General features: G+C 43.5%; 1 protein-coding gene across 4 annotated transcripts in view; it reads left to right on the top strand.

Annotated features, from left to right (window-relative positions):
• BABAM2 (BRISC and BRCA1 A complex member 2) overlaps window positions 1–25,984 on the top strand; it is a 410,927-nt gene that overhangs the window by 372,433 nt on the left and 12,510 nt on the right. For all 4 annotated transcript variants that reach the window (XM_040224352.1, XM_040224354.1, XM_040224353.1 and 1 more), the window contains one exon: window positions 406–559. In XM_040224352.1, the coding sequence (XP_040080286.1) occupies window positions 406–559 (154 nt within the window). The remainder of the gene's footprint in view (window positions 1–405; window positions 560–25,984) is intronic.

Here is a 25,984-nt window from a genome sequence, read left to right as displayed (position 1 = left end):
CTGTGAATACTGGACAGGTAATAAGTGCCACAGCAGTTCAGGGGGCTGGGGTTGCCCAGTCTCTGCAACCATTTCCTAGTGCTCTTTCAGCACTTACCTACACATCATGCCTCATATTGGTTAAATTTTTATTTATGGGTGATTTGCCTCTCTACCTAGGTTATAAAGTCCTTAAAGGCAGGGAAGACACCTTGTCTTGGATTGGCCAAAAAGTTTGGAAAACCCAAATGAACTTTTTGGCCAACCCAATATTTCTTGGGTTCTCTCTCCATACCTGTTACCTAAGCATCAACCGGTGTTTATGGTTTAAGTAGAGTCTTGTACCCACCATTCGTATTTAGCCAAAAATGTGTATTAAGATGCATTTAAGCCCTAACTGTCTTTTCCTTTCTTCTGTCTTTACAGTTGACCTGCCCCTGTTTTTTCCTCGAGATCAGCCAACTCTCACATTCCAATCTGTCTATCACTTTACCAACAGTGGACAGCTTTATTCCCAGGCCCAGAAGAACTACCCATACAGCCCCCGATGGGATGGAAATGAAATGGCCAAAAGAGCAAAGTAAGTGAATCATTGTTTTTGTTGTTGTTTTATTTGGCTGTGTTGGGTCTTAGTTGCACACGAGATCTTCGTTGCATCTTGCAGGATCTTTCCTTGAAGTGTACGGACTCTCTAGTTGTGGCACACAGGCGCAGTAGTTACAAAGGTGCTTGGGCTTAGTTGCTCCATAGCATGTGGGATCTTAGTTCCCCAACCAGGAATTGAACCTTCTTCCCCTGCATTGCAATGTGGATTCTTAACCCCTGGGCCACCAGGGAAGTCCACTGAATCAATTGTTATTTCTTGCAAATAGGTAACATATTATTTATCTAGTCCAGGGATTGGCAAGCTACTGCCCTGTGCCTGTTTTTATAAATAAAGTTTTGTTGAAACATAGCAATACCCATTTTTAAACTTATCTTCTGTGGCTGCTTTCATGCAACAACTGCAGGATGAATAGTTGAAACAGACTACATATGTCCTGGAAAGCCAAAAGTAATTGCTATTTGGCCCTTTATAGAAAAAGTTAGCCAACTCCTCTTCTAGCCTCCTCAGGTAGATTGTCTTTAAAAAAAAAACAGATGGGTTACAGGATATCTCTGAAATCTACCTTTCTATTTAGATTAGATTCTGTTTACTAGATGGGAGTTGGAGTTATGGATAAACGGTGTCTATGATGAAAATATTGACAGCTGCTTTCACATTTTTTAAAATGGGAAATTTCAGCAGGCAGTAAACAAATAGAATTTGGGTCTTGTTAGTCAACATGTAGATCCAGTACCTAGCTTTTCATATGGAACTGTAATGCCTTTGAAGGAACAGAGTGAGTTATATTCCTCATTGCATCTCTGCAGCCATTGCCCAGAGTAGGGCCTGCATCATCTTTGAATAAATGGCTATACAAATAACTTCAGTTCAGTTCAGTTCAGTCTCTCAGTCGTGTCTGACTCTTTGTGACCCCATGAATCGCAGCATGCCAGGCCTCCCTGTCCATCACCAACTCCCGGAGTTCACCCAGACTCACGTCCATCGAGTCAGTGATGCCATCCAGCCATCTCATCCTCTGTCGTTCCCTTCTCCTCCTGCCCCCAATCCCTCCCAGCATCAGAGTCTTTTCCAATAAGTCAAATAACTTAGAACTATTAATATCCCTAGGGAAATAAGTTGGGAATTTGAGGTTGAAGTTTAGCTGGAGTTTGGAATTTAGAGATATAACTATTGCACTTGAACCTCTCTGTAGAAAGTGTTCCCCAGTTGTATGGAATAGGTAAATATAAATGCCGAGTGTTTTTTATAGGTAAGACTTTACTATCTGGAGCACCAGTCGTCTTCATGAACCATGGTCTTCCTAGACTGAAGCAACAGTGAGTGGGTCAGTGTCATAGTTTCCAAAAATAAATTATAGAGTGGCAGGTGGTTATTACTTTATCATACAGCTGTATGCTCACACCTGTGATTCCAGCTAAAGGATATTCAGATCCAAAGAATTACAGAGATGAAGAATATCGATTCAGCATCCTCTTCATTGCTCATCCAGTATTCATTGAGCATCTCCCATGTTCCAGGCAGTGTGCCCAAGGCTGGGGATACGGTGATAAACAAATCAGAAATTTTCCATGTCATCATGGAATTTATAGCCCAGCAGGAGAGATCAAAGCGTTTATGATATCAAACCAACTTGTGATGGTTTTTTAAAGTGTGTACTAGTAAAACCTGGCCTTCCAGACCTAGAACGCTCTTGACTGGTAATGTTTCTTGCTTGTTTCTTCCCCGCTGTGGGTTCTCTTTTGGTCCCGAGGTGCCCCCTGGCATCTCCTATACTTTCTGGAGTACAAGGCTTTCACTCACAGCAGAGTTGGGACTCTTTTAAATAATGACAGGACAACTTTCTCTAGAAACCCAGATTGCTTCAGATTCATATGTGGAATCCAGAGCTGTTGTTGTCTGAACCTTCAGTGTGCCCTTCCTCCCTGTGTTTTTCCTTTTTGTCCACAGTGCCCAAGTCTGAAATTCTATTTAAGGAAAAAAACAGACATACACAAAGGTAACTAATGACGATGAGTAAGACTTACTTATCTTGAAATAAACTTGAAAAGGGGGATTATGAAATAAGTTTTATGTTTGAGGAATTGCAGTTTAATTTTCTGGGCTTTCCCTGGGTCTACATAGGATCTGCCATTAAAAGATGGGCTGTTATTTGTGGTATGTGCTGCGGAGTCTAAACTAGACATGTTTTTGTGGTTTCCATGGCAAAGTTATCTCCTTGTGTGTGTGTATGCATATGTGCATGTGTATGCTCATAGACACACATGCTTTTTCAGTAAACTTTTTAGCATGTATGAATTTAGTCTTTAAGGAGTTGCAGACCAAAGCCTGTGATTTCAGTGTAGGCCTATCGTAAGTGAAGCCTGTTTATTTTAACAGATTGGTTCAGAATTGCAAGAGACATTTGCTTTACATTACCACCAGCCTAAAGAAAACATCTTAAGTAGTGTTTTAAAAAAATCCGCCTGCTACTGTAGTGAAGATGGGTCCATTTTAAGTGTAATAAAAGAGAAAGTCAGCAGCTCATGCTAGAAAGAAGTAGTTTAAAAACTCCCTTCTTAAACTGACCCGAGTAACTTCCCTGAGCTGTGTCAGAAGTCCAGGTAGTGGATAAGCACAACCAAAGAACTTCCCTGCAGTACAGACTAGAGATTGGGGAAGAGGTGAAGAGACAGGACAGAAAGAGACAAAGGCCAACTGCAGCATTCCTTGCTCTCCCTGCTTTGTCCTGTGAAAATGCTGTATGCACACAGTGCGCACAAGGCTGTAATTCACGTGGAGAGCTCTGCCCGGGACATAAACACTCTCATGGTTTATGAACAGCACTACAGCCCTTGGAGTGGAGTCAGCTGTTTATTCCCTCCCATAGAGCAGAATTCTAAACATGTGAACTCAGAAAGGCCACTTTCTGGCACTGACCAGAGCTTCTCCTGTGACTTGTACTTCTTGCTCATGGCTGTCCAGCAAGTTCTGTCCTCATAAGTGAATCCCCTCTGCTGGATGAGCACAGGCTTTGGGGTCATGTGCACCCCAGTTCCCATCACAAGTTCTAATCTGTAAGCTCTGTCACCTTGGGTAGGGCTATTAATCTTCCCAAACTTCATCCTGTAAAACAAGACTGTACTCCTCCCTATGATAGGCTTGAGGTGAAGGGTCAGTCAGGGGGTGGACATGGAAAGGACCCTTGGTTGGATTTAGCTTCTGCTTTGACTTACAGTGCCTTTGCCTGCTTCTTTCCTCCTTCTTTCTTTCTGTTCCTGCAAATCTCCTCTTCCTTCCACAGTCTTCGTTATGGTTTTCCATCCATGTTAACTTACAGGCAGTTCTTTCACCTCTCTCCAGTTTGGGTTGACTATTGGTCATAGACTGCTTTGAAATCTTGTTTGTATTGTTCTTTGCTTTCTCACATCTTTGTATACATCTCATTTCCTTCATCAACCTGTGAGTCCTTTGAAGGCAAGGGTTTTGTGTATTTCTTTTAAAGATATCTTTATCATTTAAACGTATTTATTGTAGCATAATTTAGGTACACTTATAGTTTACATACAGTGAAGTAGACAGATTCAAGTGTAACTTTTGATGGAGTTTTGACAGTTACCTTCTACCCTTTCCAGTTAGTCTCCTCACCCCCAAAACAATGCTTTTTTCTATCATCATGTCTTAGTGTTTCCTCTTCTAGATGCTTCTTATAAATGGAATAATACAGATTGTACTCTTCCATGTCTTTTGTGTTCAACATAATTAATTTTAGACTTATCTGTTATGGCATTGCTTCTTTTTACTGCTGAGTAATATTTTATTATCTGAATATACCATAATGTACTAATCCATTCTTCTGCATATGTGTGTTTAGGTTGTTTCCAGTTTGGGGATTTTTATGAATACAGCTGCTATGAACTTTCTTACATGAGTTTTTAATAGACATGCTTTCAATTCTGTGGGTCGGTAATTGGGAATGAGAATGTGTGTATGATGAACTTTATAAGAAACTGACCACCTTTTTCATAATCGTTGTGCCAGTTTGTACTCCCACCATTAATATGTCAGGTTCCAGTTGTTGCATATCCTCTCCAACACTTGGTATTGTCAGTCTTTTTAATTTTAGCTATTCTCCAGGGAGTGAAGGGATATCACATTGAGCTTTTAATTTTGATATTCTGATGATGACTGATAAGCATATTTTCATGTGCTTATTGGTATAAGTGTTTGTTCAAATTTTGTGTATTTTTAATCAGGTTGTTGGTCTGTTTATTATTAAGTTTTAAGAGTTCTTTATATATTTGTCAGAAATATGTATTACAAATATTTTCTCCCAATCTGTGGCTTGCTTTTTCATTTTCTTAACAGTATCTTTTGATGAGCAGAAAATTTTTAATGAAATCTATTTATCAGTGTTTTATTTTTATGTTAATATTTTTGTATCCTCATAATTATTTGCCTTCCATAAATGCCTGAAGAGATTCTCCTCTGTCTTTCTCTAAAGCTTTGGTTTTGGTTTGACATTTAGGTCTATAATCCATCTCAAATTCATTTTGGGATATGGTATGAGGTTAAAGCTGAAGTTAATTTTTTTGTTTATATATCTCCAGGTATTTAAGCAACATTTGTTGAAAAAACTTTTTCTTTTCCCCATGGAATTACCTTCATGCCTTTATCAAAATAAATAGACCACATATAAGTGGGTCTCTTTCTGGATATTCTGTGAAATACAGTGTGTAGGGCTGCTGGGGAGAGGGGGGTTTAGTGACAATCAGGATGATCAAGGTTTCCTGAAGATAGTGAGACTCAGGCTGAACTTTTGAAAAATGAGTAGGACTTTACCCAGTAGACACAAGCCAGGAGGACACTGCATGCTGCATGCCCAGGTGCTTCAGTTCAGTTCAGTTCAGTTCAGTCGCTCAGTCGTGTCCAACTCTTTGCGACCCCATGAATCGCAGCACGCCAGGCCTCCCTGTCCATCACCATCTCCCGGAGTTCACCCAGACTCACGTCCTTTGAGACAGTGATGCCATCCAGCCATCTCATCCTCAGTCGTCCCGTTCTCCTCCTGCCCCCAATCTCTCCCAGCATCAGAGTTTTTTCCAATGAGTCAACTCTTCGCATGAGGTGGCCAAAGTACTGGAGTTTCAGCTTTAGCATCATTCCCTCCAAAGAAATCCCAGGGCTGATCTCCTTCAGAATGGACTGGTTGGATCTCCTTGCAGTCCAAGGGACTCTCAAGAGTCTTCTCCAGCACCACAGTTCAAACGCATCAATTCTTCGGCGCTCAGCCTTCTTCACAGTCCAACTCTCACTTCCATACATGACCACAGGAAAAACCATAGCCTTGACTAGGCGGACCTTAGTCGGCAAAGTAATGTCTCTGCTTTTGAATATGCTATCTAGGTTGGTCATAACTTTTCTTCCAAGGAGTAAGCGTCTTTTAATTTCATGGCTGCAGTCACCATCTGCAGTAATTCTGGAGCCCCTGAAAATAAAGTCTGACACTGTTTCCACTGTTTCCCCATCTATTTCCCATGAAGTGGTGGGACCAGATGCCATGATCTTTGTTTTCTGAATGTTGAGCTTTAGGCCAACTTTTTCGCTCTCCTCTTTCACTGTCATCAAGAGGCTTTTTTGTTTATATACCAATAGTTCTTAAAGTCAGGAAATATAAATTCTCCAACTTTATTCTTTTTAAATATTGTTTTGGCTATTTTAAGTCCTTTGTATTCCTGTATAAATTTTAGAATCAGTTTGCCAATTCCAACCCCAACCTTCAGAAAAGACCTGCTGAGATTTTGATTGAGATGGCATTGAATCTATAGCTCAACGAAGAACTAACTGACATTTTAACAATACTGAGTTTTCCAATCAACAACATGATTTTTGTTTAAATCTTGTATATTTTATCTCAGATATGTCTTAAGATTTCATGTGGAACTCTTGTATATTTTTAGTGTTTTTGCTTTAATTGTGAATGATAGTTTTTCAGATTTCATTTTCCAGTTGTTGCAGGTATATAGGAATACAAATGACTTTTCTCTATTGACTTTGCTAAATTTATAATCCTACCAAGTTCTAGTAGCTTTTTTGTAGATTTCTTAGGATTTTTTTCATAAACAGTCATATCATCTGTTAACAGCTTTACTTCTTTCTTTCCAGTGTTTATAATCTTTATGTTTTTTTATTTCTTTTTTTTTTTAACCTTCTGTACTGACTGGCACCTCCAAGTCATTGTTGTACACAAGCGCTATGAGCAGACATTTGGCTTTATATATCCCCTTAAGATTTATGTTAGCATTAGGTTTTACTTAAGTGTCTTTAGCAGATTAAAGAAATTCCCCTATATTCCTGCTTTGCTAAGAGATTTTTATCATAAGTGAAGTCGCTCAGTCATGTCCGATTCTTTGCAACCCCATGGACTGTAGCCTACCAAGCTTCTCGGTCCGTGGGATTCTCCAGGCAAGAATACTGGAGTGGGTTACCATTTCCTTCTCCAGGGGATCTTCCTGACCCAGGGATTGAACCTGGGTCTCCCGCATTGGAGGCAGACGCTTTAACCCCTCATGGCTGAGTATTAAATTCTGTAGAAAGCTTTTTCTGTATCTATTGACATGATCCTGTGTTTTTTCTTTTCTCTGTTAAAATGGAGAATTGCATTCATTAGTTTTTGACTGTTAGACCAACCTTGCATTCCAGCAATAAATAAACCCTTCTGAGTCATGATACTTCAACCTTTTCTATATTATTCGATTCAATTTGCTAAAATTGTATTGAAAATTTTATATCTATGTTCATGAGTCATAGTGGTCAGAAGTTACTTTTCTTGTATTGTCCTTATTAGACTGTTATAGTAGCACTAAACTGGCTTCATAAAATGAATTGACAAGTTTCCCTGCCTCCTCTGTTTTCTGAAAGAGTTTGTGTAGGTTTTGCATTATTTTTTTCCTCAATGTTTGGTAGAGTCTATTTGTGGAAAAAAATTAAATGTCTGTACTACATATAGGGACATTCAGTTTTTACAGTTTCTCCTTCTGTTAGTTTTAGCAAGTTGTGGGTTATTTTTTAAAGAAATTTATCCATCATATTTAAGTTGTTGAATTGATTGGCATAAAATTGTTTATGGTATTTTCTTACTTTCCTTTTAATATCTGTAGGATATAGTGAAATAACTTCTTTTCTTCCTTAGAGTGAAAATTTGTATCTTTATTCTCTTATCCCCTTTTCTTAAAAAAAAAAATCTAGTTAGGAGTTTATCAGTTTTTCTAAACTTTTCAAAGAAGCAGGCTTTTACTTTGTTGATTTGTTTCCTGTGGTTTGTTTTCCATTTTGTTCATTTATGCTTTTATCTTTATTATTTCCTTTGACTTATTTTCAATTTAATTTCTTCTTTTTCAGTTTTCATTTCTCAAAATGGAAGTTTAGATCATTGATTTTAATCCATTCTTCTTTTTTAATATAAGCCTTTAAAGCTATAAATTTCTACCTAAGGTTTGTTTTAGCTGTCTCTCTCAAATTTTGATATGTTGTTTTTCTTTATCATTTTGTTAGAAAATTTTTTAAATTTCTTCTGTGATTTCTTTTTGAACCATGAGTTATTTATAATTGTGCTGCTTGAATTTCAAATGTTTGGGGACTTTTCTAGATGTTTTATTGTTACTGATATCCAATTTCTATTTTAGTCAGTTATAATCTGTATGGACTTAATCCTTTGAAATCTGTTGAGATTTGTTTTATGACTCAACACGTAGTCTGTCTTGATAAATAGTCCATGTGAACTTGAAAAAAATGTATGTCCTGCAATTTTGAGTATAGTGTTTTGGATACGTATTAGTTACTTGTTAGTAGTATTCAGTCTTCTATATCCTATTTTTTGTGTGTTTATTATTATATCAGCTACTGAAAGGAGGTGTTAAAATTCCACCTATGATTTTGGATACGTTTATTTCTTCTTTTAGTTCTGTCGTTTTTTTGCTTTTTGGATTTTGAAGGTTTGTTACATATATATTTGGAATTGTTACATCTTCTCGATAAATTGACCCTTCTGTCATTGTGAAATGACTCATGCTATTTCTGATAATACTTCTTCACTTGAATTCTGCTGGGTGTAATATGAATCTAGTTTCACCAGCATTCTTGTACTTGTTTTTTGCATGGTATATCTTTTTTCATCCTTGTTCTTTCATCCTGTGTGTGCCTTTATATGTCAAGAAAACCTTTTATAGGCTGTTTTTTTAAATCTAGTTTGATAATCTCTGCCTTTAATTGGAGTATTTCATTCATTTACATTTCATATTATTAATGAGCTGGTTGCATATAAGTCTGCCTTCTTCCTATTTGTTGTTTAATTTCCCCTGTTCTTTATTCCTTTGTTGTTCCCTTCCAAATCTTTCATTTGATTTATTTGAGAATTTTTTAGTATACCATTCTGTCTTCTCTTGATCTTTAAGTTATAGCTCTATGTATCACATTTTAGTTTTTAACACACTAAAACACGTTCTTAATTTGTCTCCATCTATGATGAATTAATACTGTAACATTTCAAGTGTAATGTAGAAACCTAAAACAGTATAATTCTCTTTATATCTTCTGCTATCCTCTGATATATCTTCATATATCATGAATCCCACAATATATTGTTATTACTTTGGCTTTAAATAGTCAGTTGACTTTTAAAGAATTTTAGAAAAGAAAGAAAGGTTATACTCCGCTTTATTAGGTGATTTCCAAATAAAGGTAATGGAAAATATATTTCCCCTCCAAAAAGGAAAAAAAAAAAGTCTTATTTTTAAATGTCTTCTTTGGAACAAGCCATCAGAGAGCCATGTCCAGCCTGTATGCAGAGGACATCGAGACTCTCAGTCACCAAGAAAAGATACACCTGCATGACATCCAGGCACCTCTGCCTGCCCTGTGGCTGCTGCTGCTGCTGCTAAGTCGTGTCAGTGGTGTCAGTCGTGTCCGACTCTGTGCGACCCCACAGACGTCAGCCCACCAGGCTCCCCTGTCCCTGGGATTCTCCAGGCAAGAACACTGGAGTGGGTTGCCATTTCCTTCTACAATGCATGAAAGTGAAAAGTGAAATTAAAGTCGCTCAGTCATGTCTGACTCTTAGCGACCCCATGGACTGCAGCCTACCAGGCTCCTCCATCCATGGGATTTTCCAGGCAAGCGTACTGGAGTGGGGTGCCATTGCCTTCTCCGGCCTGCCCTGTGGACGTTGCCATTTATCATGCACCCTCACATACTTTCTTGAAATCATCACTGTAGTCCTATGAGGAGTTTAGTAAAAAAAAAATTTTCACCACCCTTCATACAACCTGAGGCTCAGAGAGACTCAGTGACTTTCTTAAGGGCACATAGGTAACTTATAGTGGAGTCAGGACTCAACACAGGGCCTCTGACTTTCTGTACATCCACACCTAGGCAGATAGAAAAGTTTTCCATTCTCTTTACCACTTCTGAGCCTCCTTTCTCAGAAGCCCGGTATTTGAGTAACATAAATATAGAGAAGAAATACATGTGGCCTTTAAGAGCACTGACCCTAAAGTCAAGAGAGAGTCGGATTTAAACCTATCTCTGCTACTTACTAGCTGTATAACTTTAGGCAAATTCTTAATCTGAGTCTGTCTCCTTATCTATAAAATAGGGAAGCTAGTTTAGAATATCAAGTCAGTTCAGTTCAGTCGCTAAGTCATGTCTGACTCTTTGAGCCCCATGGACTGCAGCACGCCAGGCTTCCCTGTCCATCACCAACTCCCGGAGTCCACCCAAACCCATGTCCATCGAGTCGGTGATGCCATCCAAGCATCTCATCATCTGTCATCCCCTTCTCCTCCCACCTTCAATCTTTCCCAGCATCAAGGTCTTTTCTAATGAGTCAGTTCTTTGCATCAGGTGGCCAAAGTATTGGAGTTTCAGCTTCAACATCAGTCCTTCCAATGACTATTCAGGACTGATTTCCTTTAGGATGGACTGGTTGGATCTCCTTGAAGTCCAAGGGACTCTCAAGAAGTCTTCTCTAACACCACAGTTCAAAAGCATCAATTCTTCAGCACTCAACTTTCTTTATAGTCCAACTCTCACATCCATACATGACTACTGGAAAAACCATAGCTTTGACTAGACGGACCTTGTTGGCAAAGTAATGTCTCTGCTTTTTAATATGCTATCTAGGTTGGTCATAACTTTTCTTCCAAGGAGCAAGCGTCTTTTAATTTCATGGTTGCAGTTACCATCTGCAGTGATTTTGGAGCCCCCCAAAATCTGTCACTGTTACCGTTGTTTCCCCATCTATTTGCCATGAAGTGATAGGACCAGATGCCATGAACTTAGTTTTCTGAATGTTGAGTTTAAAGCCAACTTTTTCACTCTCCCCTTTCACTTTCATCTAGAGGCTCTTTAGTTCTTCTCTTTCTGCCATAAGTATGGTAGCATCCGCATATCTGAGGTTATTGATATTTCAAGTAGGGTATGTGATTTTCTATTGTTGATGAACAACAGAAATTTAACATCTTATAACAGCACAAATTGTCATCTCATACTTTCTATAGATCAGGAGTCCAGCACAGTCTTCCTCACTTCTCTGTTCAGGGTCCCGAAAGATTAAAGTCAAGGTGTTGGCTCAGGCTGTTACCATATCTGAGGCTCAGGGCCTCTTCCAAACTCATTCAGATTGTTGGCAGAATTCATATCCTTGTGGTTGTAGGACTGAAGTCCCTGTTTTCTTGCTGACTGTCAGCTAGAGGCTGTTCTCTGTCGTGTGGGCCCCTCCATTGTCAGGCTTTTAGTGGTACATGAAATCCTCATATTTCCAATTTCTGACTGTGTCACTGACATCTAGACTCAGATTTAAAGGGTTTATTTGATTAGTCCAGGCTTACCAATTAATATGCCTTCCTTCAAGTCATCAATCCATTCCATGTAACATGAACCACTTGTGTATGTGTTTGCTCTGTTGCTCAGTCATGTCTGACTCTTTGCAAACCCATGGACTGTAGCCAGCCAGACTCCTCTCTGTCCATGAAATTTTCTAGGCAAGAATACTGGAGCAGGTTGCCACTTTCCTGTTCCAGGGGATCTTCCTGGGATCAAACCCACATCTCTTGCATCTCCTGCATTAGTAATCCACTGACAGGAATGAAATACATCATTTTCGCAGTCCTGGGGCTAATACAGGGAATGAGGACATAGCAGCTATCTTAGAATTCGCCACTACACAGGTAATACAGGTGAATTGTCTAGCATAGGATATGGCATGTTGCAAGCATTCAGTAAATGTTAGCTATCAATGTCATCATCCCTGGAGGAAAAACAGAGATTTTTGATTAGAAGGTAGCAGAGTCAGCATTGTTATCAACACATGTGACCCTATAAAACAGTCCCTCACCTCAGTGACTTCACCAGAGATTCTTCAGTTCTAATCTGCCCTATTTGTGGTTGCTACCCTCTGTGGTTGTGTCTTCTTGGTGCCAGTATAGCTGGTTTGAAAAGTGGAAAAATTCCAGCCTTCAACTGTTTAATCTACACAAAACCAGCAATCACTGAAAAAAAGTTGAACCCATTACCTACCTTCGTATCTTGTACATAGCTTTAGCTCTATCTAGAGGATTGAACCAGGTAACTTTTATAATCCTTCCTAGCTTGATAAATCTATGAATAGATGGCATGAGTTTTCCCTGAGTTTCATTGTATAAAACCTTAAGTTGATTCTAGACGTCTGAGTAGGTTCTTAGAATAGAATTTAACCCCCAAACCACCTACTGCAATGGCTTATCACACATTAAATCCATTATATAAATGGAATATTTTGAAAAATAGCTTCTCAGTCAACACATGAGAGTAATTCATTGTGAACCATCTAAAGCATCTTGTTTCCCCCTTGCCTCCAGGTCAGAAAGAGATGTTAGTTTCTTATTCTGAAACTTATCCAAAGCAGTCTATATTTCCCCATATGTGGCTTTTCACCATGCATACTCTATTATTTGTCATTCCGTTATCCTTGCAGAACAACTTTCTCTTTCAAGAATTTTTTAAATTGTACATTCTGGACTACTACAGTTATTTTTCATCATTAATATCTTAGTATTCCCAAAGACACTGTTTTCTTTAGACTTCTCATTAGCGGCCAAATGCTTCAATCCCGTCTTATACAGTAGTCTTCTAAGTCAAACAGATAAAGACAGATCTCCTCTCCTCAAGAGAAAGGGGTTAGATGTCCCGTCACCTGATGTACCCCCTATCCCATCCCTTACTGTGGCCTCTGGGCCCCTCTGGGATGCCATGGAGCACAGCATGGAAGTCCCACAGTATGGTTTCAGGACCCCTGAGGCCTGAGAATTCCTTGGAGACCAGGGTAGGGCTGATGATGGGGAGGGGGTGATCATGAAGTATAAGTGGTTATAATGTGAGCCTATTTATATGTTTGTTTCTCCAGAAATTACTCACTCGCATCTTCTGGTAAGATTTAGTTGTGGCATCAGGCCTCTCTCTCAGTCCCTGTGCTTGGCCAGCTGACCACAGGGAGTCCTGGCTGAACCAGCTTTGGGGCCCAGGTAGCCAGTCATCGCTCAGTGTTAGGGAAAACCCTGATGGGGACTTCACAGCACTCTCCTGGGACCACTGCCTCTCCCCTCTCCCCTTTATGGTTATATTTTTGTAACTCCCATCTGGCATCCAAGGGTAGGGGGTGGCCAGGAAGGTAAGAATTGCAGCCACTATGATTGCTTACCCCCACAGCCCTTCTGAGGGGGTGCGGTGTAGCTGCAGAACTGAGCCACTCTGGGCACGAAGCTCCCTGGGCAGAAGGGAGAACCCCGAGCTGGGCAAAAACAACCAAGCTTAGGCTCCCAGAAAGCTTAGCCTCAGGGGCCCATCAGGGCTCAGACCTCAGTGGCAGAGCCTGCAAGTCCAACTGCTGCTATGATTCATGTGTTTTCTGAGTTTTCTTTCTTTTTTTTTCCTTTGAGTTTCCTAGGAATAGTTCCCTTTTAAAACTCCCAACCTCATCTCAGCTGAACTCCCCCAGAGAGAAGAGGGAATTTTTCAAGCCCAGGCTAGCCTAGCTTGGGGGATGAGAGCACCCGTTGAGGACAAGAGAAGAACCAGTGATGGTGCCTGCAGAGGAACTGGTCGAGGACCCCAAACCTTCCTCTCCTCCAAAGTGCCCTGGGTTCCTGCATGCACATGCTTACCATCCCCCAGGTTTAGAGACAGAGAGCATATGCGTACGTGTTCAGTCATGTCCAAATCTTTGCAACCCCGTGGACTATAGCCCATCAGACTCCTCTGTTCACGGGATTTCCCAGGGAAGAATACTGGAGTGGGTTGCCATTTCTTCCTCCAGGGAATCTTCCCGACCCAGGAATCGAACCTGGGTCTCCTGCAGAAGCTGTGTGAAATTATTGCATCCTTGAACTTGCACAGAGATTCATTTTGAAAAGTATCTTCAAGGGATTCAGTTTGTTTTTCCTCTGAGAAAAGAAAGCAACAGAGATGGGAGGAATCCAAATGTGCCTGGCGTCCAGGCCTCCTCTCCAAATAGCGTAGGTCAGAGAGAACATGTTATTTATTAGAACCTGACATCTGTTGCTGTGAAATGATAAGCTCCATTAAAAAGCCTGGCCATCAATTACTGCTGATACAGCCCTCATCCTGGAGTAGGCTGCTCACCATTCTTCCAGCCTTCACAGACCAGGCTGTACCAGGCACGGAGCGTTTGCAGCCCCAAGCAGCCTCCCTACTCCTTGCACATGACCCCACAGGCCATCTCTCCCAGGTCCTCCATCTGTGTTCCTGGCTTCTTTTGATTCCACTCTTTGGCCACTCTGTTTTGGGGACTGAACCCCCTGTTCAGGCTGCTTTCTCATTGGAAAACAGGGTGAGGCTTTACCCTCTGGTCTCAGTCATGCAAGCCTGAGTCACGCCAGAAGCTACAGGAGGAAGGGTAACGGAGTGATCGGCAGGTCTAGTTGGAGGAATTCACCTGGTTGTCCTGTTGTGAAAGCTACTGATCAGCTCAGGCTTGGATTCTGATTATCCCTCCCAGATGGGAAAATGTTCATGATAACCAAGTACAGCTACTTCCTTGTTTGAGTTGTTTGAGAGTTACAGTCCTGCATTTTCTTGGAAAAATAGACAGATGTCTTACAGATTCAGAAAGGAAAGAGTCGGGGAGTTGGTTTGGGATTTTTATAGTGTACCAAAGTAGAAACTTTGGAATTAAATACTTCTGTAATACTTATGGAATTAAAGTTGCCTTTGAATGGATGGAAGGAAAACCGTAAGTGACGAAAATGCAAAGAATAATGGCCTGGGAGTTAGGAGACCTGGGTCGCATCTGGACACCATTATTAATTTCCTGTGTGAACTTGGAAAGGACACTTCACATTTCTGGGCCTCAGGACCCTCATCTGAAAGTATTGGGCAAGTAGCCGATGATCACCAAGCTCTAACTTATTTCTGGAATTGTAAATGAAAATTGTGTTTAAGGTAATTTCGCATACTTTTTTATTCTTGTTGAGAAAATTCCATCTCTGTTGCCAGAGGTCAGGCACAAATTGAAAACACTGCTAAATGGAATTAAGTACACTACGTACGTGATGCTTTTTTGTACAACCCGTATCTAATATTTATAGAACACTTCAGCTGTGGAACGTGCACACAGATGCCCTGAACACACACACCCAGTAAAATAATTCTCGATGTAATACTTTTTCAGATGTCAAGTTAAAACAGCTTCTTAGGAATTAGGCTTGACTGTTCAGATGTGCATGTTGGTTTCTGACAGGTGCTGTTGGGGCTGCTCAGGGCTGTCACGTGTGATGTGGAGTCCAGCCAAGGCAAGAGGGCCAAGCCTCACGGTTCTATCACTTCTCATTAAGGCATGAATTTTAGAAAAGGGGGGAAGCATCAAAGAACAGCCATCCAATTTGTGCATATCATTAGTGCCAAGCAGAGGCCTTGTTTCTGCAGAAATGAGATCCTGTCTTATTTTTTGTCAGTTTCCTCAGCACAGGGGCCACCTGTGAAGATGAGCTAGATTCATGACTTGTTAAAATCACAGCTTTATAGAAGTGAGCAAAAACAGGGCACAGATACTGGAGTACTTACCACCATGTCAGTGACCTTCCAAATCCACAGCCAGTAACAGAGCTGGGTTAGGTGACCAAGCAGGACCACATCTAGGAAGGTAAGTTTGTCAGTAGTGGCCAGTCTCAGGCTGTGAAACAAGGAAGGGACCTCAGGGATCATCCAGTACAGCCAAGGTTGAGTGTGGTCAGCATTTGCCATTGTGGCGGAGATTAAATGGAGTGATTGGTGTATTTAAAACCCTCAGCACAGTGATTGGCGTAGATTTGACACTTCATTTTCATTTCCTGGAAGAATTTGTTCAGAGCCATACAGTACAGAGATTAGAACCCTGTGTCCCTGATCGCTGGTCCAGGGCCAGCCCAAGCCATCTCTGACCTCCCCTCTTTTCTGTGCCTGTTTCTTGCTCCCTTACTCACAGGAGCAGCACAATCGAGTCTGGAGCTGAAGGGTAGCATGCCTGCATTCACGTGCCCATCACCTTCCCATGGGGTGACCTGGCATGGGAACCTTCTTCCTAGCAGCTCACCTTGGAGGCTGAGGGCGTCTGTGGCCGTGGAGGCAGCCCAAGGTATTCTAGAGCAGAAATAGCTCTTCTGAGAGTGTGGAGACCTGGCACTGAGTACCTTTAAGGGAGGGTAAACATTCCTGTGGCTTGACTTATTACTATAATCAATGGGCCAACGAAGAAAAGGGGTGTCGTAGCAGAGCAGGCCAAAGGAAGGACACTGTTTCACAGCTGCCTGCAAACCAGCAGGAAGGCTGCACATCGAGAAAAGGACAAAAAATTCCAGTGACTCCTATCTTCCCAGACAGACAGACAGAACCTCTGGCACTTAGTCATGCCTAATGGAAAATGGAAGCCGAGAAAGCAGAAGTGAGCCTGGAGTGATCTCAGGTAGTCCTTAATCCAGAGTCACTTATGAGGAGAAAAAATGGTTTGCTTGCTTGTGTGCCCTAGATGAGGCTGAGTTGCCAGGTAGAGATGCCATGGCGTGGAGAAAACAGGCTTTAGAGCAGCGGTGATTGTAAGAATCAAATGCAGCAATGGCTTCTGCAATGAAGTTATTGCTAGTATTACTAGTAAGTCATTCAGCAAAGAGTTAAGAGCTATATACACACTACAGTTGACCCTCAAACAATGCACAGGTCAACTTACAGTCGACTCTCTGTTTCCAGAGTTTCTCTGCATCCACAGATTCCACCAACCACAGACTGTGGTATTTACAGTTGAAAAATATCCATGGTTAAGTGAACCCTCACAGTTTACACCTGTATACTTCAAGGCTCAGCTGTATATACAGAGTACGTGCAAGGCACTGGGGACAACACACACACACACATGCACAAGGTCGCTGCCCTCCAGCTGCTGAAGCTCATCTACCTGTTGTGTAGAATCCCAGCTACAAAGCTTGCTGATTGATTTTTGGAATGGTCCATCACTAGGTGAGATTCCATTCCAGAGATGGAGCATTCGTGGCATTAATTCCTCAGTATATTGAGTACAAGTCAGAATTGCAAAGCAGGAGGCTCTGTAGCTCCTCTAAAACTCAAATTTAGAAAACCAAAATTTTCTGTTATTGATCATTTTGGGGATCAAATAACCCTTAAACTGTCATTATTTGAGTTGCCAAAAAAATGAAGTTAATGGGAATATATATGTAAAGGCAAGATTATATTGTTTCTTTGTCAGAATAGGTGATATCATTCAGTCGGTCCTGATCATCTTACAGATGATGATAATAATAAATATACATCAAGTACACTAGCACAGCTGTTAACAGCTTATGTATTGATATTTTCACACTGTGACTCTCATAACAACCCTGTGAGACAGGTACTGCCATTACACCCATTTTACACGTGGTAAAGCTGAGGCCCCACAAAGTGAAGTGGCTTGTCCAGTAGGTCATAGTGTGATATAGTGTAGGATCTGAGGATATAGTTTGGGTTACCTAACTTTTAGACTGATATTCTGCTCTTTTAACGCCCTGCCACTCTTCCACAAACTGATTGCCTGAGGTATCCCCAAATTGCCAGACAGCTGAGCTCAGCTGTCTGTTTGGACCTGCAAAGCTTCCGGGTGCTCGCTCAGGTTTGGTGAGCCATAGTATGGATCTGTAGTGGCAGACGTTTAGGTTAGGTTCTGTCCAGATCACCAGCACTCTTCCCATTTGTTTATTCATTGAGCAGACGTTTTATTGAATTCAAAGTAGGTGTCAGGCACCATGTTAAGTGACGCATGGGATGCAGTCTGCCTTCACTGGACCAGCTTTCTCAGATGAACTGCTGCTGCTGCTAAGTCGCTTCAGTCGTGTCCAACTCTGTGCGACCCCATAGACGGCAGCCCACCAGGCTCCCCCATCCCTGGGATTCTCCAGGCAGGAACACTGGAGTGGGTTGCCATTTCCTTCTCCAGTGCGTGAAAGTGAAAAGTGAAAGTGAAGTTGCTCAGTCGTGTCTGACTCTTAGCGACCCCATGGACTTCAGCCCACCAGGCTCCTCCGCCCATGGGATTTTCCAGGCAAGAGTCCTGGAGTGGGGTGCCATCGCCTTCTACATAAATGACTTATCAGGCAGCAGCCTGTGCAATGTGCAGGCGAAATACAGTCGGCGCAGTTGGGAGTCCAGAGGAAGGAGATGGCGTCTGTCTCTTGAGATCGAAGTGGCTGGCACTGGAGGTCAGAGGTTGGACAGGAGCTGATGTGCAGAGATGGAGAGAGGATGCTCCTGCCAGATGATGCTCAGAGGCCGGGAAGCACAGGGGTTCCAGGTAGGCCAGTCTGCTTTGAGGAGGGCTGCAGTAACTGAGGCAGGAGAAAAAGAAAAAAAGGAGGCAGATAGCAGAGTTCTGCGACGTGGAGAGAATGTGTGCTCTGGGCTCACCCAACCAGGATTCACATCCTGGTTCTGCCACTTTCTGCGGCATTTTGTCACCTCTGTGGATGTTGGTCTTCTCATCTGTGCAGGAGGGTGACAGTCCTCTCTCACAGGGGGCCGTGGATGTCTTTTGGTGTTTGTTTTTGGGTCTTCATTGCTGTGTGTGGGCTTTCTCTAGTTGTGGTGAACGGGGGCTACTCTTCATTGTGGTGCATGGGCTTCTTACTGCGGTGGCATCTCTTATTGCAGAGCACAGGCTCTAGGCACGTAGGCTTCAGGACTTGCGGCATGCGGGATTAGTTGCTGTGTGGCATGTGGACTCTTGCCAGAGCAGGGATTAAACCTGTGTCCCCATGTGGCATGTGGATTCTCAACCCCTGGACCACCAGGGAAGTCGCTGTGGATGTAAAATGGGAAAATGATTGTAAAAGGTCTGGGTTGTTGTTGTGTGCAATTAATGGTAGCTTGTTATTAACTGCTCTGCTAAGACACTTGATTCTCTTTTCTGTAGGCAATAAGATTTTCCTTAAATCAGCAAATTACATACTGATATGGTGACCTGCCTTGGCACAGGATCACAATAGATCCTCCTTGCCTTGGAAATAATAAGGAAAGCAGTGAAAACTGAGATCTGGGGTCACACATGTCCATTCCTATAAAGGAATCCTTGTCTTGGGCCCTTTTACCTTTTCTTAGCCACCTCAGTGCCCAAAGACCCAGTCTTACTCTACAAGTTAGGGGCTCCAGTTACAGCAATTGAAAATACAAGTTGCCCAGGTAAATTTGAATTCTATAGAAACAACAAACAACTTAGTATAAGTATTTCCCTTGCAATATTTAGGATATACTTATGCTAAAACATTATTTGAAGTTTAGTTGAAATTTAAATTGATGTGGGTATCCCATGTGAAGGGACAGCTCAAGAATCAGTTGAACAATCTGTCCACTGACTTGGGGAGGAGGACTCACGCATTTTCCAGTCCTCTCCCTCTTGTAATAAAGGCTCAGCAAGACTTTGGCCGTGCCTTCAAATCATTTCCCGGGTAGAGACAGTAAATGCTGACAGGTCCTGCTGTGTGTCTTTGGGGTGGGAGCAGAGGTGGGGGGCAGGGTGTAGGATGTCTTATACCAGCCTTCACATCTCCTCAGCCCTCTTTCTTTTGAACATTCTCATAGACAGTTGGCAGAATAAAGACAGCCTTTGTGGTCTAATAACTTGTCTCGTGAAATAAGGGCAAGCCCTCTTCACAGAGGTTCTTCTAGAAACATTGCTAAAAGTGGGGACTGTAGCTGCTCCTGTGATGTGAGTAACTTGAAACAGCCAGAGCAGGCGTGATGGTAACCGACTGGATGCTCCTTACTCTGGGAAGTCTAGGGACTGCAGAACTGGAGCTTGGAGGATGATCCAGTGCCTTACTGCAGGTGAAATAAAGAAGACCCAGGGAAGGGAAGTGCTTTGCCCAGGGTCACACAGCGATCCAGAATCAGAGTCTGAACTTCAGTCTGGGTCTGCCGCCTTGCCTTCTTCTGTAATAATTCAGGGGGTCTGAGAATTCCCCACACACTTGTTTGGTGGACTTGGCAACGTTTTCTCTGAATGACTTGATAACTCTCATCTCCAGATGTCAACTCGATCGTGTGTCCTTCAGCACTGCCATGCTCAGCTTCATGCTTGCCACCCTTAAGAGCAAGATCACTACTGGTAGAGAGCTCATGGCACTTTCTAGACCAGCTTGATCTTGGCCCGCCCCAACAGTGCCTCCTTGCCGATCCCTTTGCCCCACCCTGACCAAGTGTTCTGTGGTTGAGATGGAAAAATCCACCTCAAAGCAGAGGGCTTTTAACCTCAGTTTCAGAGGAGTAATTTGTCCACATAACAGGAGGTAAAAATTAAAATAAAGCAGGGCATAAGTTGGAGCAGTACAGCACTCCTGGGCTTAAGAGTGCCTTTGACCTATCCCCCCGAGACTGGAATGATGATCTGGCTGCCATAGAGTTCTTAGAGGATGCCCTCTGTTCAGTGGTATCACTGGCGAGGTGGTATTAGCCCTAAGACCAGCTTTATCTGCACACTCTGAAAGCAGACCTGACGGTGCAGGCAGAGCCAGCCCACGTGGAAGCCCGGAGCGGTGATCATGGGATCTTCCACTCTTTTTATTTTCTTGTTCTTGCCACAACCTGTCATGAGACCAAGAAAACTTGTTTTGAAAATGCTTGACAGCCAAAACAACCTGTTCTCGGCCCCGGACGAGAGGGTTTGTCCTCTCTGACCATTTCTGTACTGTTTGATGTTTGACTGGCTGCTGACTGGAAAAAATGAAGTTGCTGTTTTCTTCTCATATTGTTCACAGACTAGGGCCGGTAGCTTGCCAGGTCCTTGTTTCCCGTTTTTCCCCCCAGCCCTTCACCAGAGAGATTTTAAAACAGTGCCTGAGTTTAAGTGATGAATGAACATTAGCAACATAAACTTCTGAGGATTGAACCGATGGTTACACCTCTGCAAGCAGAGCTTGAAACATGGGTTGTCTTTCCCAGTCCCATTAGATTTCAACCTGTGATTTTCCATTTGTGTTTTGGTCCTCTTTCCTGAAGTTGAGCGTGTGAGTCAGAATCTCCAGTTATCCCAGTGGCAACTTTGGGCTTCCGCACCGATGGCTCTGAGACAGCAGCATCTCTTCTCCCAGGGGTCTTGGTTTTAGATGGTCTCGGGTGGGTCCTGTGAGTGGGAAGGAACCGCTTCACTTCTGTTCTGCAAATAGAGGGATTGGACTGGATAAAGTATTGGCAAACAGTTTGTTGTTTAGTCACCAAGTCATATCTGTCTTCTTTTGCGACCCCATGAACTATAGCCTGCCAGACTCCTCTGTCCGTGGGATTTCCCAGGCAAAAATACTGGACTAGATTGCCCTTTCCTTCTCCGGGGGATCTTCTTGACCCAGGGATCGAACCCGAGTCTCCTGTATTGACAGGCAGATTCTTTACCACTGAGCCACCTGGGAAGCCCTTGACAAACAATAGCCAGAGGGTGAATTTTGCCAGCTGCTTGTTTTCATAAATAAAGTTTTATTGGAACATAGCCCCACCCATTTATCTTCCTGTTGCTTATGGCAGCTGTCACCCCAAGGGCAGAGTTGAATTTAGACAGGGTATATGGTCAGCAAAGCTGAAAATACTTGCTATCTGGCCCTTTACAGAAAAACTTGCTGATCCTTGGATTAGTTGACCTTTAGGGTTTTCTAATCCAACTTTTTATGACTTTTGAACTCATAGCAGTTTTTTTTTTTTCTTTTATAACAAGAACTCCTGAAGTAACTAATAAGGGGCTAACTAGAAGGGACCTCTCTCTTCCCTGCAGTAGTTACAATGCAAAAGGTTGGGACTTATTTTGCTTTGTTTTTAGTTTATTTTGCTGTATGTCTGTATTTGTTTATTGGTCTCGCGTCTTTGGTGTCCATCAATTTTGGTAAAAAGACACCAAAGCTGAGTAGGTCTGATTGCATTCAGTGGCATGGTTCAAGGTAGGACACCCGTTTGTACCCACATGGAAGAAAATGAGGATTTGTTTGCACGATAACTATGGCAGGAAAGGGAGCCAGTGCTGCCTTGAGAACCTGTGTGGCTGCCCAGACCCACCCCACCCGCTGTTTGTGTTTGCCTGTCTGAGTCTGAGTGGTGAGATGAGGGCAGGAATAGCTCAAAGTGGTGAGGTAGTTTGGTGGCCATGGCTAGAAAAACAGGAAGAAGCCTTGAAAAATGCAGAGACTAGGGAAGAACTAATCTTTTTAATCTTCTTCCCTCGGTGCCAGTCCAAACAAGAGGCTAACACAAAATTTGCATCCCAGTGACATGCATTGCATACCCACATTCCCAGTGCATAATAGGGGATCCCAGGCACAGAGCTGCATGGTCCTCCTATCAGGCCACCCTAGCCTATAAAGAACTTTTGTACAAACTAGAAAAAAGTGCCCCTTTGGATTGGTGCAGGCTTGGCTAACAGCTTTGAGTAAGAAAACCTTGCCCCTTTCTCTTGGCATCTAGCCCTGGGTAAACTACCAAGTGGGCAGGGGCTAGAGTTCAGCCTCCACTTGCTCCCTTGGCCACACTTCTTTTGTAGGACAGACACTGCACTGCCTAATGCAGCAGTTACTCCTGCTACCTGGCATCTCTGAAGTCTAGGCGGTGGGGTAGGGGGCTCCTCTCACGGGGGCTTGCTGGCCAAAAAACAGGTCAGCTCTGCTTGACTTTGGTTTTTGAGACCACAGCAGCCTGGGCTGGCCCCCTGCATGTCCATTAATACCCACTCGCTCAGCAGCGCTATGGAGCAGGGTGGCCGAGAGCCTCGGGGCAGGGAGCACAGAGATGTGGCCCCCCTACAGCTGCACCGGGGGCCCTGATCTGGTCAAGGTGCTTGCTTTGGAGAGCCCACAGCCTGGCTCTTCTTTGCCAACTTCTGACCTAAAACTGGCTCAGTTCAAGGAATGCACACAATTTTCCACAGAGTTACATCTCAGAGGTAATACGCTGGCAGCACGAAGAAATGTGCTAAGAGGGCCAGAACAGACGAGCTCACGGCAGTAAGAACTGACCTCACCCCCTGGGCTCTGGGTTACATGTAGCCCAGGGTGCGCAGTGACGACATTGCGCCAGGCCACCCTCCTCTGCAGGGCGTGTTGTTGGCGTGGTTTGAGAAGGCTATTATGAACTCCCCATGGGTGAGACAACTTTGCGGTCAGATCTGGTTTCCACCTCTCAGCTCACATTGGAAATTGTATTGGGCCGGCCATGTGGGCAAATTTTGAAAGATCCCAAACCTACCCTTTTCATTTTGCGTCTATCAGCAGTTCCCAGCAGATAGTTCAAGGCTAGAGGATTGGGAAGAAAGCCTGGGAGCCCAGAGTAGCCAGAGACCCAATATCTACTTCCGGTCCCCTTTCTTGGTTCTTAAAAGGCTCCTGGGAATAAGAAGGAATGTAGTTTGTCGCTGTTCTGAGCCCCTAGCCAGTGTGGAGTGCTGTGCTAAGGAACAGAGTCCTGTGGACCAGAGCACTTCTCTCTGTGTACTAGAAAGATGCGATGGAGGGGAGAATGGGTGGAGAGTGGGCATTCGTGCTGCTGCACCCCATGGGGAGGATGGTGGGAGCCCATGAAGTTGACCCTGGAGAATAGCCCTGTACCCTAGTTTTGGACCAGAACCTCAGGGCTGAAAAGAAAGAAATCTCCCAGTTAGGAAATGTTCCCAATTTTAAAATATTACTTTTCCAAGTCACCGGATGCGCGATGATGCCCAGCACTTTTAGCTACAGATGTTATGACCAGATATGGGGTGGGGAGCAGCATTCAGCAGGGCCCTTCTAGTGGAACATGGGTGCCCGAGAGCCATGCTCATCCCGCTCCAAGCCTGTGGCCACAGAGGGCCCCTGGAGCTGGCAGTGTGCTGCCCAGGGCCCTGGCTCATGTCTGAACCTCACTCTGCCTTTGCCATGCACCTGACCCTGGGTAGGTTATCTGCTCTTTCCCAGGCTGCCTCTTCATGTGTACAGTGGGAGCAGAGCAAAACTATTTCATACACATGACTGTTGCTTGGATTAAAATGGGGTTATTTTTTAAAACACAGTATAAACTGTAAAATACTAAGGATCGAGTTAGTTCATTTACTTATCCAGTAACTATTAAATGCCTACTAGGAGCAGGTACTTGCAGGCAGTGCCCCAGGTATTCCAGGCCCTTCCGTAAACAGGAGCTATTCAACACATGTGTGTTAAAATCGAGTGAAATGGAAGTTCCTCAGCTGGGTGATGGGAGGGGAGAGTGGGAAGAAAGGAGACTACTCGGGTGTGAGTTCTGACCGTGTACCTCACTGTTGCTTAACAGTTTCTCTCTGCGTTTATCAGAGAGAAACACGCGGAGACTCAGAGAGGTTAAGTATGACATCCCTGAGACACACAGCCACCAAGTGACTGACCCACGTTAGACTTCAGTAACCAGGGATCCCAGATGTTCCCTTGCCACAGAATGACATGAGTGATCCCCTCTCTAGCCCACTTTTCTCCTCCCAAGCTGCCCCCAGATCAGTGAGCCAGGCCAAATCCAAGCCAAAAACGACCACCCCCGGCCCATTCTAGCCCAGTAGAATTTCACGTGGGGAGCATGTGAAATCAGGGCAAAATGAGGCTTTATCACCACAAGCCAAATCTCTGTTCACAAGGGCGCAGGTTTTAGGAAAACAACGGCCTTCGATGCATGCTCGGAATTCCTTCCATGGCAAGCCAGTGTGAGAAAAATCTCACCCAAACAATGCACTCTTGGCCGCCAAGGGAGGGTGGCTGTCTTTTCAGGCGTAAAGCTACCAGCAAGGACCCAGAAGTCACCCCAAGGAGCTGTTGGTTTCCCCAGAAGATCTAGCTGTTTAAAATCAACTTAGCAAAGGATTCCATTCACCCCTCTGCCCGGCTTCCCAGTGCTGAGGCCTCCTTTGCCTCTAAGTCCTGGGAGAGCAGGAGGGTCATGGAGCTTGTTGTCCTCATGTGGGTTTTCAGTTGAGCAGTTGAATCCTTTTCTCAGACGTAACACCGAGTATTTATTCTGAAAAAGGATTTTAAAGAAAAAAGAACTAAAGAGATCATTGTCTGGCTTGGTCTCCAAAAACTAGTCCAGGTATTGTCTAGATTTAAGATGATCGATTTAGGAAAGATTATTCATTCATTGTCATTCAGTCATTCAACAAAACTTTAGGGTATTTCTGGGTCAGTGAGGTGCAGCCCCCAGAAATGAACACAGAAGCCTCCCATGTCTACACCATAGGGGGAAACATCTAAAGAACTGCGTTTAAAGATGGATAGACCCAGGGCTCCAGCTGGAGGAGGGCATGACAACCCACTCCAGTATTCCTGCCTGGAGAATCCCAAGGACCGAGGAACCTGGCGGGCTACAGGTCATAGCGTCGCACAGAGTCGGACACGACTTAGCAACTTGGCACGCACAACCCCAGAGCCAGCAACATCCAGGGAATTCCTGCCCAGGAAGTCAGCCTGGCCCTGGAACTGAGAGCACACGGCGGAGGCCTCGACTGACCTCCACCATTCAGGTCACAAGGCTTCCCTGAACCTTGGTAACACTGAGCCACCAAGCTCCACCCATGGGTGACTGTAGAAGTAGACAGCATGTGTACAAGGGACAGCAGCCAGCAGCCCCAGACAATTTAGTTGGAATTGTTTAGTTCCAGAAGGCAAAAGTAGACTCCGTGGGTGGGGGTTCCCAGCGGACAAATTCCAGTTCAGGAGAAGGAAGACCATCATAACTGTTCAGTGCTGCAGGCTCTGGAGAGGGCCTGATGCTTATGCCAGGCCTTGAGGGTGGTTAAGTTTTCAGTAGATACAGAGGCCCTCAAAAAGTGTTGCATGGTTCAGGAAAGTACCCTTCACCTGCAAAGCAAAGGGACTCCTACTTAGC

The sequence above is a fragment of the Oryx dammah genome, unplaced genomic scaffold (genome assembly GCF_014754425.2).
Source record: "Oryx dammah isolate SB20612 unplaced genomic scaffold, SCBI_Odam_1.1 HiC_scaffold_25, whole genome shotgun sequence".
Lineage (NCBI taxonomy): Eukaryota > Metazoa > Chordata > Mammalia > Artiodactyla > Bovidae > Oryx > Oryx dammah.
The sequence above is the reverse complement of the archived record's forward strand: the minus strand, read 5'-3'. Positions and strand labels throughout refer to the sequence as shown.